Source organism: Parus major, chromosome 1, assembly GCF_001522545.3.
Source record: "Parus major isolate Abel chromosome 1, Parus_major1.1, whole genome shotgun sequence".
NCBI classification, from domain to species: domain Eukaryota; kingdom Metazoa; phylum Chordata; class Aves; order Passeriformes; family Paridae; genus Parus; species Parus major.
The window spans coordinates 112,977,794-112,992,255 of NC_031768.1; the positions used below are offsets into that span (position 1 = coordinate 112,977,794).

At 54.6% G+C, this 14,462-nt stretch overlaps 2 protein-coding genes across 3 annotated transcripts in view; one reads left to right on the forward strand and one right to left on the reverse strand.

The window, feature by feature from the left end:
- Positions 1-1,365: 1,365 nt before the first annotated feature.
- Positions 1,366-7,061, forward strand: PLEKHB1 (pleckstrin homology domain containing B1). The gene is made up of 7 exons (XM_015626687.3): positions 1,366-1,456; positions 2,482-2,541; positions 3,002-3,154; positions 3,972-4,074; positions 4,914-4,953; positions 5,593-5,698; positions 5,773-7,061. Exons 2-7 carry the CDS (start codon positions 2,505-2,507, stop codon positions 5,907-5,909), a joined length of 576 nt encoding a protein of 191 aa, XP_015482173.1. The 5' UTR covers positions 1,366-1,456; positions 2,482-2,504; the 3' UTR covers positions 5,910-7,061.
- A 4,231-nt stretch (positions 7,062-11,292) lies between these two features.
- Positions 11,293-14,462, reverse strand: part of RAB6A (RAB6A, member RAS oncogene family) — a 42,483-nt gene continuing 39,313 nt past the window's right edge. For both annotated transcript variants that reach the window (XM_015626713.3, XM_015626719.2), the window contains exon 8: positions 11,293-14,373. In XM_015626713.3, coding sequence (XP_015482199.1) covers positions 14,309-14,373 — 65 coding nt within the window. In that variant the 3' untranslated portion in view covers positions 11,293-14,308. The remainder of the gene's footprint in view (positions 14,374-14,462) is intronic.

Below are 14,462 nucleotides of genomic sequence, written 5' to 3' on the forward strand. Positions count from 1 at the left end.
AGGTCCCCACCAGGCACGAGCCACTGCAGGCAGAGCTGGAGGAAAAACAAACAAGGAGGCATCGAAGTTCATAGATTTTATTAATCAGCCCCCAATTGCTATGGGAAATTGGGGGTAAATCCCGGATCTGGCTCTTCTGAGCGAGGGACAGAGTGTATTCCCACATGGCATCCTCTCCTTTTGCTGGCTGGAAATAATTCCTGGCTCTCTGGGTCATCATTTCCACCCAGCATGCCCCAAATTTCTCCTATTTCACATTAAAAAAAATACAAACCACCCCAGTTTACAAATAATAGTCCAAGCCCCCCAAATCCCACACCAGCACCATTTCCTTCCCAAGAGGAAAACCACGATGGAAAAGTTTTGACAATTAATTCCACGTGTCTGTATGGAGAGGCAACCCAATAGCAGTAGATAACTCAGGATAAATCCAAATTTCGGCCCAAATCCCTTCCTAATGGAACTTCTTTCATTGCAGTCTCTGGCCCAGCCAGATTCCAAATAATTCCCCTGATTTTGGGAATATTCAGCACCAGCAGGAGGTTTTGCAGCCCCATAACCAGCACAGGGGGGATGCACAAGGCTGTGAGTGTGGCCTGGCCGAGGGGGTGATTCCAATTTAACTCCTTTGGGATCTCCCAGGGCTGCTGGATTCATTTAGTTCCTTCTGCTGTTTGCCACAGTAAAGCCAGCACTGGAGGGAGAGGAGGGGAAAGGGCTTCACACTGAACAAGGTGCTGGAATAGAATTTATTTTTAATATTCAGCATTGCCATGTACTCAATAAACATCTTTTTATTAACAGCCCAGCCTCAGATGGCACCTGATTTGTGTCTTGACTTCCCCAAATAATCCAACCTCACGTCCCAGAGCCTGGGACGGTTCTCATTCCAGCAGAAGCCAGGACAGGGATTAATTTTGCCCCAGAGGATTGCTTACACCACTTGGAAATTTATTTCAGACGAGCACTTTGGTGCTTAAAACTCCAGTTGTTCCTGATTTCTGTTTCTTGGCATGAAACGCCTCCTCAGACCCATTCCCAGCACCGGAGGATAATCCTGCATCCCTCAGGCATCGCCTCCCCGTGCCCAGCTCGGTGCGACCCCCAGATTCGGGGGTCCTGTTGTGGCTGAGCCCCCTCCCAAGGGCACCCGCACTGCTGGATGCGCACGGCATCCGGAGGAAAGGGGGGGATATGAGGAGAAAGCGAGGATCGGAGCCGCTGGATCAACCACGGGCATCCCCGGCGGCAGCAGCCCGGCAGCATCCCCGCCGCGCAGGCGCCGGGAGCGGCTTTTTCGGGCTAAAGCGCTGGAAAACGGGGCTTTTCCCGGCGGCCGGCACTTGGGGATGCTGCTGCCGGACTACAGCTCCCGGCGAGCCGCGCGGGCGGGCAGAGCCGGGCGGCGGGAGCGGAGCGCAGCGCATCCCGCAGCGGGCACCGCCGCCTCCGCCCGGTGAGGGATGCGCGGGGAGACTTCGGGGGGCTGGGGGGCACCGGGGAGGGGGCACCGGGGTCAGGGAGAGTGCCGGGGGGAGCGGGGATCGGAGCTGCGGGCTCCTGAGGGGGGCAGAAACCGTGCCACAAAATGTGGGTACGGAGGGGAAAAAGATGCCAGGGGATGTGGGTACCAGGGGTTGTGAGCAGATCAGGATGAGGGTGGCACAGGCATGTGAGTGCAGAGGGATGGGGGTACCTGGGGGTGCCAGGGCAGGAGGATGAGGGTGCCAGGGGATGGGGGTATCCATGGGCTGCGATTTGCCGGGGATATGGCAGTCCGGGAAATGGGACCGGGACTGCAAACTCCACGGGGACCTGGATCCTCAGGGATTCGGGCACTCGGTCACGCAGGCACAGAGGCACTGGGGGGGGTGAGGGGTTGTTTGTGCCTTGCTGTGCCCCCCAGAGCTGGTGGGAGATCCTGGAGGCCACCCCATGGTGCCCATCACTGGGAGCTGGGATTCCCAGCTGATGGGTGCAGATGGGGGCCGTGGCCAGGGAACTGCTCCTCCCTGTCCCTGGGGTGTTTGCTCTGCTCAGGGACCTGGGGAGCGATGACTTCATGGCCTTATTAAGGACTAATTTCCATTGAGGCAGGGAAAATAAACAAGTGTAGGTGTCGTTTAGCATGGAAAGTTACTGGGGCTGTGGGGAGGCAGTGCCTGTTTTCATACGTGGCCCGGATTTCTCCACTTACCTCCACGGGACGATAATCCCTTAAATCCCAACGAGATTAAAGGCAGAAAGGAAGGTGGCCGGAGTGTCTCCTTCGCGATGTTTCCCAGATGACAGAATCCCGCGTCTGCCTAACCCCGATTAACCCGGGCGCTGAGCTCATCCCCCAAAAATACCAGGAGCAACAAGGGTGAATCCCCATCCCACTTGGCCCCCGGAGGCTGTGGGGAGGTGGGAGCCATGGGCAGAGCCGGGGGCGAGGCAGGAGCTGCTATTTTAACCCCATTATTCTTCCCGGCCCGGCAGATCCGGCGAAGCCCGCGGCAGCCATGGCGCTGGTGAAGAGCGGTTGGCTTTGGCGACAGAGTAAGTGCCATCCTTGAACTTTGCAGGTTGGGAGCCCCCCAAAAACACACAGAGAGGTTTGCTGGGACGAGGTGGGGTGTGGGGGACACGAGGAGCCCCGAGGCGGGGGGGTAATCCACGGCAGCGGGGAGATTGTGGCTCAGCCGCTCGCGGATTTACGTAAGTGGAGAGAGGGGCTGCCTGCCACAAAAACACACGCGGCTCCACGTCCGGGGCTGGATCCGCTCCCGTGCGCTCGGCGGGGCAGCACCCAACGGCCTGATGGCTTTTTTGGCAGCCTTTTCCCATGTAAAGCCACCTGGTCACGCTGCCCCGGATGCTCATGCCAGGCACAGGTGTCCTGTGGGATGCAGTGGCTCACAGGAGCCGGAGGGATCCAAGTACGGGCGATGAGATCGGGTCTTGTGAGCGCGCCGGCCGTGTCCCACCGGGGTCCTCCACCTGCTCCCTGTCCCACCAGGCTCCATCCTGCGCCGCTGGAAGAGGAACTGGTTCGTCCTCTACCTGGATGGCAGCCTGGTTTACTACCACGATGAGACGCAGCGGGACATGGATGGCCGGATCCACATCAAGTACAGCTGCCGGGACGTGCGGATCGGCCGTGAGTGCAAAGGTGAGCCGAGCCCCTGCTCCCGAGCCCTACGTTCCCAACCCCATCCCGCACGTGGCCGTACCCCTCTGCAACAATGCTCCACCCGTGCACATCCAGCATCTCCCCAAAATACCCCAGGCTGCCTCATTCACCCCTCTTCGTTCCCAGGCGGGAGACGCTGGATCGTCTCTGCCATTGCTTTTCCTGGGGGAAGGAAGAAAGGAAGGAAGGAGGAACTCTCCTCCTGGTTTGCGCTCGTAACAAACAGGATCCCACGGCCCTGACTCATCGCTCACGTCTCGCACAAACAAGGGGAACAAAGCAGCAGCTTGGCTGGGCCCCGCAGCCCACGGCGCCGCACAAAGCGCCTTTCTCGGGCTGGGAGCGGCGGTGGGAGCACAATCCCACAGCTTTGTGCTCACAGGAGGGTCCTGCCAAGCTTGCGGAACAAGGAAAGACACACCAGCCTCATGGATTTAAGATTTTGCTCTTGCTTGAGCTCACGATCCCACTCCGGCAATGAGCATCTCCCATTCCTACAAAATTTGGGTGCACTGTGGCAAGTTCAAAGCAAAGGCAGCTCGACCTCGTGGCCTCGAGCAGATTTTTGGCAGTTTGCTGCCTTTCCATGGGGGCGGAGGTTTCTGCCCATCAGCTCATTCCTTGTGCTGGCTTTTAACCTGTGAGAGCCCGACCGCATCCTCCACACGGAGATGGAGCCAAAACTAAACCCACCAGCTCTTGTGGCAGGGGGAATCTGGAGCCCGGGGAGGGTCTCTGGGGCAGCTCCTTGGTGAGGCTGGATCTCACCCCATCCTTCCACCCTTTCCCTTCCCAGACGTGCAGCCGCCCGAGGGGAGGAGCCGGGACTGCCTGCTGACCGTGGTGCTGCGGGACGGCTCCAAGACCACGCTGTGTGCTGAGAGCGAGGACGACGCCGTGTAAGCGACTTTTCCATCCCAATTATCCCAGCCTGGAAAGAGCCTGGGCCGCAGGAGAGCCCTGCCCTGCTCCCACCACATGGGATAAACCACCCTTGGCTGAACCCGCCCCCAGCCCGTGTTCTCAGACACACTTGCAGGGCAAACAGTGCAGGAAGAGATCTGGGGTTCTCACTGAATAATCCAGAGCCAAAAGCAGCTGGTTTTAAGCAGTTGGTCTCCTGATGGGGGACTTTCCTCATGGATAAGAAATCTCCTCTTGGCCTGATGGAGAAGGGTTTTCATCACTGTTTGGAAATAAAAAGTCTGAATGTGAAGTGCTCACTGGCTTAAGGCAAACTGCCCTTTTTAGCACTGTTCCACTTCTATTTATTCCTAAAAGAAACTAGAAATTACATTTTAAAAATAATTTTATTTTTTATAAAAATTGATTGTTTTAAAACAAAAAATTTAAAATTTAGAAGTGGCAAACCTTCAGCTGAACTTGGATGGGGGGAAACGTTCAGCTGTGGCCAAGCAGAACTTCATCAACTGAGCTTGACCTCAGCTGAGTGGAAATGCATCCATTATGTGCTCTTCCCCCCAAATTTAGGTGTCATTTTCCTGCCTGCCCTTGTTTCAGCTAGGGCCATTCCCAGGGACTGCCCTGTGCCCGTCCCTGCGGTGTCAGGTACCTCCCAGCACATTCCCAATCCCAGCTGTTAGCCCAGCACTCACTAATAGGGAATTAAAGGGTAGTGCTGGCCTCATGGCCACATCCAGGTCCCCGTAGGGAGGAAGGGGACAGTTCCCACCCCTCCAGCACCCACCAGAAATGAGTGCCTCTGTTTTGTTTGCAGTGCTTGGAAGATGGCCGTGCTGGAGGCTAAATCCACCCCGGTGAGGCTTCGTCCCCCTGAGCAGGGACACCGCCCTGGCACGGGATGTGGGATCCAGGATTTGGGCAGGGAGAGGTTTCCCAACATCCACTGTGCATCCTCAGGGCACAGGGAGTAAAGTCCCCACAGCCACAGGCGGGAGGGGTTGGATGCCACCACTGATGGTGGGTGACAGAGCCACGGGGACCTTGCACACTGATGGAGGGTGATGGCAGTAGAGTTCAGGTGCCAGGGACACGGGGTTATGGGGACACAGGTAAGGAGACAAGGACACAGCTAAGGTGACAGGGACAGTTAGAGGCAATAGGAGCAGAGTTGAGGTGACAGGGACATGGTTAAGGGGAACGGGGGCAGAGCTGAGGTGACAGGAACACAGCTGACAGGGACAATGTTCAGGTTATAGGGACACAGTTAAGGGGAACGAGGACTCCGTTAAGGTGACAGGGGCACAGCTAAGGTGACAGGAACAGGTGGAGGGAATGGGAACAGAGTTAAGGAGGCAGGGACACAGGTAAGATGCCGAGGAAGGGGCAGAGTCAGGGTGACCTGAGCACAGGCTGCCCCCAGCCCTCGGGCCCGTTCGGATTCCCCACCCGAGGGAGCCGTGGCCCCCAAACTGACGCCTCGCCCGCGGCTGCAGGTGCACGTGTACGACCCCTACGACGACGACTACTACCAGACGGTGCCCCTGGACTCCCACCAGGCCGCCTACATCAGCTCCGGCCACTACGGCCACCAGTACGGAGGTGGGTGGCCCGGTGGCCCCGGGGGGTGCCCGAGGCCGCTCCCCCCGGCATTCACGGCCCCTTTTCCCTGGCAGCTCCCGGGGTGACCCACGTCATCGTGCGCGAGGATCCCTACCGCGTCTCCGGGGACCAGATGGCTCTGGGGCTGCTGGCGGGGGCCGCCACCGGCGCCGCCCTGGGCTCCTTCATGTGGATGCCGTGCTGGTTTTAGCGGCCACCAGGTTGGGCCACAGCCCCGCTCTGCTCCCCAGCCCCGCCTTGGAACCTGCCCTGAGCCCCCTTCAGCCTCCCCAAAACACCCTGGGGACAGACTCCCGCACACGCCGCACTCCCAGCCCCGGCTCCTGCATTAAATAACGCTCAAGTGCTTCAGAGCCCACCCAAAACCCGCTCCAGAACCCCACAGCATCCGATTCCCATCGGCAGAGGGCCCGGGCAGCTGCCGGGGCTGTTGGCAGAGCTTCCCCACCCCAAATCTCCACAGGGAGCTGGCTGCAGAAATACCGGGTTTGGGAGCAAGGGGTACACTTAATTTGGGAGGAACTGACTGGGTGTTTTTTTGGCTGGGTGAACCCCACAATGCAGAGGCTTTTTAAGGGCTTTGTTTTGGGAGAGGCTCCAGCACTGGAGCAGGAGCTGGCACAGGAAAGCACAGGGGTGCTCAAGAGGTGGGTAAAAGATTTAGAAGGATGAAAATATTTGCAGGATTCCACTCCTTTCCAACTCGCACTTGTCTCCTGGGCATGGCCAAGTTGGAGAAATGGTGCAAAGCCCTCAGGAACTGGAGTTAAACCTTTGGGAACTAGGCCATGAAGAACCCAGGGAATATCCCAACCTCTCCAGCCAAATGAGAGGAGCACACAGCATCCTCAGTTTCACCCTGATTTTTGGGAGGGGGAGAGGGGCAGCTCTCCTTGGGGACCAGGGAGCCTTTCTGGCAGCCAAGCTGGGATCTTCAGAGCAGGGATTTGGGATTGAGGAGGACACACGGTCAGGCCAGGGGGGACAAGCAGCAGCTCAGGGTTTTGGTTGGGCAATGGAAGAGGCGAGGAACAGTTGCCAAGTGTCACCCCAAGAGCCAGGATGGTATCCTGGAACGACTGACATTGAATTTAGGAATTACAAACCCCACAGCTGCATAGAAAACCACCAGTGACACCAGCACCCCAGCCTGCTCCTTCCTGCCTTTAGAGTCCCGGGTCAGCTCATCCCTGTGCCCACTGGGGGATTGGGATATCCCAACACACCATCCTCATCCTCTCCTGCATTCCCTGCCTCCCTCCTGCTGCACACCCGCTCCTGGAAAGAGAAAAAAAAATACGAAAAAACCTCTTTGAAGTCTAATAAAGGCAGCAAAAAAACAGCCCTGGCCTCTGGGTGAGTAAGGATGAGGAGGGAATGCTCAGCCTTGGCCACCTCTGGGGGTGGGGAGGATTGTGTCCCCCTGGAGAGCTGCCTGGGGATGTCACCAGCTCCCCTCTGCCTCCCTCCCTTTCCAAGCAGGAGCTCTGGGTGTGCACCTCCAGCTTCTGGGTGTGGCACAGTGGGCCCAAAGAGACAGAGAAGGGACAAAGCTGCCCCAAAAATCCTGCTCCTGGGCAAGAGAAGCACCACTGTGTGCTGGCAGAGCAGCTCCTTCCTTTGCATCACGGCTCCATGGGATGAGGCAACTCCTTAAGAAGAGCTCGGCTCAGGGTCAGGCACTGCCAGCCCCTCCCTGGCGCCTTGAGGGGGCTGAACAGAATCCCTGGTTCTGTCTCCTGTGCAAAGCAGGACCCACACCTGGCTCCCAGCTTCTGAGCCAGGGATGCAGCCCCTCCATCCCTCTGTTAATTCCAGCACAGACCCCAGCTCCCAAGGGCTGGAGAAGAGAAGGATCCAGCTGCAGCGCTCTCTCACTGGCACCTCCCCATGGCACCGCCACTCCTGGGCCGCTGATCCAGCACCCACAGCTACTCCTGCTGCAGGGGTGGGCACAGGAATGAAACAACTCCTGTGACACAGGGCCACTGTCATCATGTCCAGCCTGTGACACATCCCAGCTGCGTGTGCTGGCATCCCAAAATCCCCCACGTGCTGGGCTGATCCCCCAGCATGGACAGCAGGGGAGGGGGACTGTGTCCCTCTGCCCCTGAGCTGAGGTGAGACCCCACCTGCAGAGCTGCCCCAGCCCTGGGGCCAGCAGCACAAGGAGCTGGAGCTGCTGCACAGAGTCCAGAGGAGGCCCCGGAGCTGCTCCAGGGCTGGAGCCCCTCTGCTCTGGAGCCAGGCTGGGAGAGCTGGGGGTGCTCACCTGGAGAGGAGAAGGCTCCAGGGAGAGCTCAGAGCCCCTTGCAGGGCCTGAAGGGGCTCCAGGAGAGCTGGAGAGGGACTGGGGACAAGGCCTGGAGGGACAGGACACAGGAAATGGCTTCCCACTGCCAAAGGGCAGGGTTAGATAGGATATTTGAAGCTTTTCTGGGCAACCTGTGCCCAGGGCCTCACCACCCTCACAGGGAAGAATTTTACTCTAATATTGAATTTACTAATCCAATATCCATTTTATAATTCACTGACCAAGCTGCATAACCCCAGGTGAGACACACTGGGAGATGGAACAATCTGGAAACTTGTTACCAATTGAAACATGACCAGACACTGTCTGTCCTTCCCATGCCATGTCCAGCTGCTGACTTGCAAAAGCTCCTTTTCCCGAGCTCAGACACCCATGCTCCTCATCCCTGCAGTACCTGAACATCCTGAAACTGTTCCTGCTTCTCTCCTGCTGTGCTGGTCTCCCAGAGATCCAGGGACACGGAGCAATCCAGGCAAGGACAGTGCTGGACCAGCACATGCCTCCAGCAGCAATTCCCGGGGTCTTCACACTGCCGATGGGAACAGCTGTAGGCAGGCAGGCCCTGCACTAGGGAGCTAAATGAAGGAGCAATTAAATATAATTTAAATTATTTTGGAAGCACAAACGATAGAACCACAGCCCACAGAAGTACCTGGCTTGGTCTGCTCCACTCAGGAGGGGCTTCCCAGGAGCTCGTGGTGCCGACCGAGAGGCACTGGGAAGGACCAGAGGGACAAGGAGTGCTGAGAGACAGAGGTCAGGGCTGACCTGCTCTGTTCCCAGCTCCAATCCAGGCTCGCAGCACTCCTCTCTCCCAGCAGGGAGAGCTGCTGAAGCTCCAAACACGGAGCAAAGCTCAGAACAACTCCAAAACCCCTCGGAAAAACGGGATCCACAGTAAGGAGCAGGCACAAGCCATTAATGCCCATCATACCCACAACCTGCCTGGAAAATGAACCCCACAGTATCCCATGGCACAGGAATCAGCTGGGGGCCACGTGGCCCTTACTGTGATCCAAACCCACCCCTCTGGAAATCAAGCAGCTCAGGAAATGCCAGGATCAAACCTCCCATTTCCATCCAGCCCCCTTTCCCAAGCTGGGATAAATGCAGGAAAGGTCAGTGCCAAACCACCAGAGCTGAGAGCATCAATAAATCCCATTTTCTCCCTTCCCTGCCCTGAATCCGAGGACCCACTGGCTGTGGGAAAGACACTTCAGTGCTTTAATTAGCAATAACTTTAATCAAGCCTTTAATAACATCCTCGTTCCAGACGTGCTCTCCAGGTGGCCGACAGCGAGCACTCAAAATGGCTCTAATTTATATCCAAACCCTCAGAAACAGGTGGCAAGCCTGGAAAATTCGATTTGGAAACCGCAACCCTCCCTCCCAACCCAGCAGGGCAGAGCTGTGGGGCAGCAGGAGCATCATCACCCAGCTGCTTCCAGCCCTTCCCAACCCCTTATCCTCCTGGGAAGGGCAGAGCTGCAATTCCACAGGCGTTTAACTCCCGACACGCCCAAGCCTGGCCTTTGCAGCATCGACCTGGGCAGTCAGCTCCATTCTGCTCCTACAAGAGGATCCTAAATATTTTATAAGAAGCCACGTTTGACCTTAGCATGCGCTCGGACCAGGGTGGGGAAGGGGAAAAAATGGTTAAAGAAGAGGGAAAATCAAATCGGTATTTTTGCCAATTGATGAAAAATCCCTTAAACTGCTGAAGAAACAATTCCATTGGTGAAACCCCAAGCCCAGCAAGCCTGGAAAGGCCGGCTCAGGCAGCGGGAGAGCAGCAGAGGAGGAGGCAGCGCAGATGGGAGGGAGATGCTGCTCCGAGGTCCGGGTGTTTGCAGCTGCTTCCCTGACTGCGGGAGCGCTGGCAGCCTGTGCCGCAGCCTGCCCACCCCATTTATCTTCCTTCGGAGCTGGGACATGCCCAGCATGGAAAAAGGTGCTGCTGCAGCAGGTAGGGAGAGCCCTGGCGTTTCGGTTTGCTGAGTATTCGGGAGCTGGAAGCAGAACTGCAGCGAGGAGACGGCTCGGCTGCTGCAGCAGCTCTGCAGATGCTGCCAGGTGGACGTTGTGGCTCCTCCAGCCTGGAAAAATAGGGGCTGATCCCACCAGCAAGGAAAGAAGCCATTGGTGCCCTCCAACCCGAGCTAGATTCTCCCTCTTGGATTTTGGAGCCGGAGCTCGAGCCACTGCAGCCAGGAGCACCCTCTGGAGCTGGTGGGTGCCCCCCGCCCATTCCCTGCTCCACGGCAGCCCCGGTTCTGCAGTTTAATCCAGACCCCTTCACCAGAGGGAAGCTGGGAATTGGGGTACCAGAGGTAGGTGGGAGTCCCAAGGCTACCCACAGCAGCAGCCAGGAGGAATCCAGGAGGTGAACGTGGTGTTTCCAGAGGCTCCCACCCAGGGCAGGAGCCGGACGTGCCAGCTGCAAGAACCGAAGCTCCCCCCAGTGACAAGAACCTTCTCCAGGAACTCGTCCCCCCCACCACGACTTTTCCCACATCCCTAATTCCAGCACATCACCACCACTATGTTCCAGGTTCCTGACCAATTTATTTGTGGTCCTTTTAACAGTGAAGAGCTTGACCAAGAGATTTGATGTGTGTTTGGGCACACACCAAATCCAGGTAATTCCCCTTCTCTACTGCCCAGGTTGGATGGGGCTTGGAGGAACCCGGGCTAGTGGAAGGTGTCCCTACCCTTGGCAGTGGGTGGCACTGGATGGCCTTTAAGGTCCCTTCCAACCCAACCATGCTGTGGGTTCCACGATTCTCTCCTTCAGGAAAGCAAAGGATAACTCACCAAAGAGCATCTGTTACTCACCTCCCCGGCCCCGCAGACCTGGCTGCCATCTCCAGCAAGAAGGAGGCTTGAGGAGGATCCTCCTCAGGGAAGCTGGGCTTGGTGCACCCGTGTCCCAGGGAAGCTGAGGCAGTGGTGAGGCCCAAGGTGCCTTTGGGAAGGGAGCAGAGCTGGATGCAAGGAGCGGGAAAGGAGCAGAAAGGCACAGCTGCAGCCGGCAGAGACCGGGCTCCGTCCCCGGCATTGCTCCTCGGGCGCTGGAAACAATGGTAGAGACACCGCAGCGACAGCAAACACACCCCTGCACCACCTTCCCCCTGGCACAGAGCCCCCAGAACTCTTCCTCCTGCCCTCACAAAAGCCTCCTGCTTCCTCCAGCCCCCCGTGAGGAGCTGCACCTCCCGCCTGCGCTGCGCTGGACGTGCTGAGAGAAGAGACCCAGAGCTTTCCAATGAGACAGGTATTTATTTAGTTCAAGCACTAAGGATTTGTTCTCTTGTTGTTGTTGGTTCATATTATCAAACAGAGCTGAGGTACCAGTGACATTCCAACATGAAGAAAAGGAACCTTTTTTTTCCCCCTTACACAATTTCTTCAACTACTTTTATCAAGACAAAACGTGAGGCATGGAATAGCTGCATGATGGACTGTACAACGAGCAAGCCAGAGCAGGGAGGAGAAAAGAAACAGAGCCGAGACCTTCACTCAAAAAAACCACACAAAAATCAGCATTAAAAACATCTGTTCCCATGGTTCCACTGGCCACGTCCACGGAGTAAAAGAAAATTAAAATCTAAAACCTGACAGGCGGATGGGTGCAAAAAAAAAAAAACAACAGAAGAAAAAAGAGAAACCAAATAAAAATGAATCTGAAGAGCACGCTGCTCCTGTGCTCACCTTGGAAGTGTGCTTCCTCTGGAGAACTGGGACGAGGACGGGACCGAGCCCTGCGGTCACGTTAAGCACAGGCTATGGGCAAGGACATGCACTGAACGTACCTGGCTGTGCTGAGCAGCCCCAGGGGCCTCGTCTGTGCTCCTGCAGCCCCCTGGCCGTGCTGAACACGGAACGCTGCTCTCCAGACCTTTGTTTCCAGCGAGTTCTGGACAAACCTGCTCTCAGGTCTTCCAGGAAAAGCATCCAGGCTGCTGGTCCGTCACAGCCCCTATGGGCTAAGCCAGCTCCTTAAATCCAGTGCTTAAAGCTTGGCACTGTGGGAAGCAGAGGGGGCTGGTTCTATCAGAAGCAAGGAAAAAAAATAAAGGATGTGCTTGTGGGGAACAGCCAAATGGGGACCAACAGAAGCTGCACGGAGAACCAAAGGAGAAAAAAGCAAACCAAAGCAAAGGAAAAAGCAGCAGGATGAAGCATTTCAGCACGGTTAAGAACAGTACAACAAAGGAAAAGCAGCCAGGTTTCCTTCCCCCAGAGAGTTTCTTTTAAATAAAGAATGATCCTTTGTCACATATCATTGATGTTTATTTCAAGACATGCCACGTCAAAAAAATTCGCCTTTAATATTGCATTAGAAAAGCACTTTTACATCTCGTTCTGCCTTTAAGTTATTGTTGTGCAGAGTTGCTAGAAACCCAGGGCAGGGCATGAGCCTGGCATTCACCTCAGGAATGAAGAATTCCAACTCTTTTATGCCCGCTTCCTGGGGAAAGTGGTGGTGAGGACGATTCCCTTCCTCTCCCCCAGGTGGTTATTTTAGATGGTAGAGAGAGGGGCAGAAGAGAACCAAGGAGGAGCCTGAATATTCCCTTGCAATTGTCCATTTAATTCACAATCGCAACACAGACTCGAGAATTCCTTCCTGCACTGTAACTCGGCCAGAGTCGCCCAGCAAACAATGTATTTACAATTGTGTTTATTAACTTACACAGCAACTTCACAATGACTAGTAAAGATTAAAAGGGTGCACTTCTAGTGTGTTCCATTCCGTGTTTCTCGGGTAGCTACATCTCGCAACATCAGCAAAGCTCTACACAGATTCCTCAGCCAAAGGAAAACAACAAAATCAGCACTGAAAGGAGTAAAAAAATCAAAGCCGAGAAATAAATATCAAAGGAAAAAGGGTTAATTGTGTGCCTAATTCCGTAGAAAACTAAATTACTAATTACGTAACCAAACTATACAGCTCTAGAGAACCAAACTAAACCAACCTGGAAGACTGAACATAAAAAAAAAAAAAAAAAAAAAGAGCTAAAAAATAAAGGCATAAATCTGCATAATCAGAAGTTGGTTTCCATCCTACTCAAGTCCCTCCCTTTCCATCTAAGATGTCTCAACTAGGATTCTGTAAGATCAAAGTAAACACCCCTTCCCCACTGACTTATGCCCATGCTCTGGAAAAGCAAGTGCCATTCCCCCTCTGCTGGGGCAGCCAGCTGCTCTTCCCTCTTTCTCCCAAATATCCAAGGTTTCAATCGGCTTTGGCAGGTTTTAGTGCCAGTCCTGATTTCAGTACTTCCCCTAAAAAAACAAAGTAGCAAAATGCTTTCTCCTCCAAACAGCTGAACCATTACGTTCCCATCTCTTGGGCAGTAATAATTCACTTCATTGGTGTTCTACTTAAAAAGGAAAAAAAAAAAAAAAGCTCTGAAAACTCATTTTGCACTCGAAACATTATTTCCCTGTTTCCTGCAAGTGTTTTGCTAATGCACATCCAACCTTCCCTTCCCCCCCAAATCCTCCAGAAGCCACTCATCCCTAAGAGCCCGTCCGTATTTCCCAGCAATGCTTCCTTGGAAATGTGTCCCAGCTGCCTCAGCAAGAATTCCCAGCTCCAGCAGCCGGGAGTGTCAAACCCCTGCTAAGGCCAGCCTGGGTCTGGACACCAGGCAGACTCGCTCTGCTCAACGCAATTAAGAGCTTGGGGTTAATTTCTGTTTAATTATCAAGGATAAGCGTTTAACCCTCGGCATCTGCCGCATCCCCCCGTGATTCCGCCTGCTGTCTAAGCATTCCCAGTTTCTGAGAGAAATCCAATGGGTCAGATTTGCAAGCCTTCTTCTGCACATACATCTCGTCTGGGTCCAATTCCAAACTTACTCAGTTGCCATCATTTCAAAGTGCAATACCATAACATATTAAAAAAGGAACAAATATTAAGAAATTGTACCTATTTTTTTGTTTGGATTTTTTTCTTGTTTTTGCTTTTGTTTTTTTTTCTTTTTTTTTTTAAAAGTAAAACCAAAAAAACGGGGAAAAATTTGGCCTTTTTTTTTTTTTCTTATAAATAATGAAGACACTGACATTTTGTTGGTGTGTGTGTGTGTGTGTGTGTGGGGTGTGCTTGTGAAGCTAAAGATCATCTCCACGAGACAGCCAGCGATGATGAACTGCGATACGTTATTACGGAAAGGGGAAGGTTCAAGCCAATATTCACACTGCAGTCAATGAAGAGGACAGGGAGGGAAAGCAGTGATGTTCTGGAGAAAGGTGGAAGCCACATGGTATTAGCAGGAACAGCCTCCTTCACTGACAGGCTGCTCTTGAGGCTTTTCCAGTTTTATGTCAATCACTGGAAGGAGGAAGTTAAGGCAAACACATCTCCAACTCAGCTTCCCTACCAAGAGCAGGAGTTTGAATGGCATTTTCAGTGCTTACCAC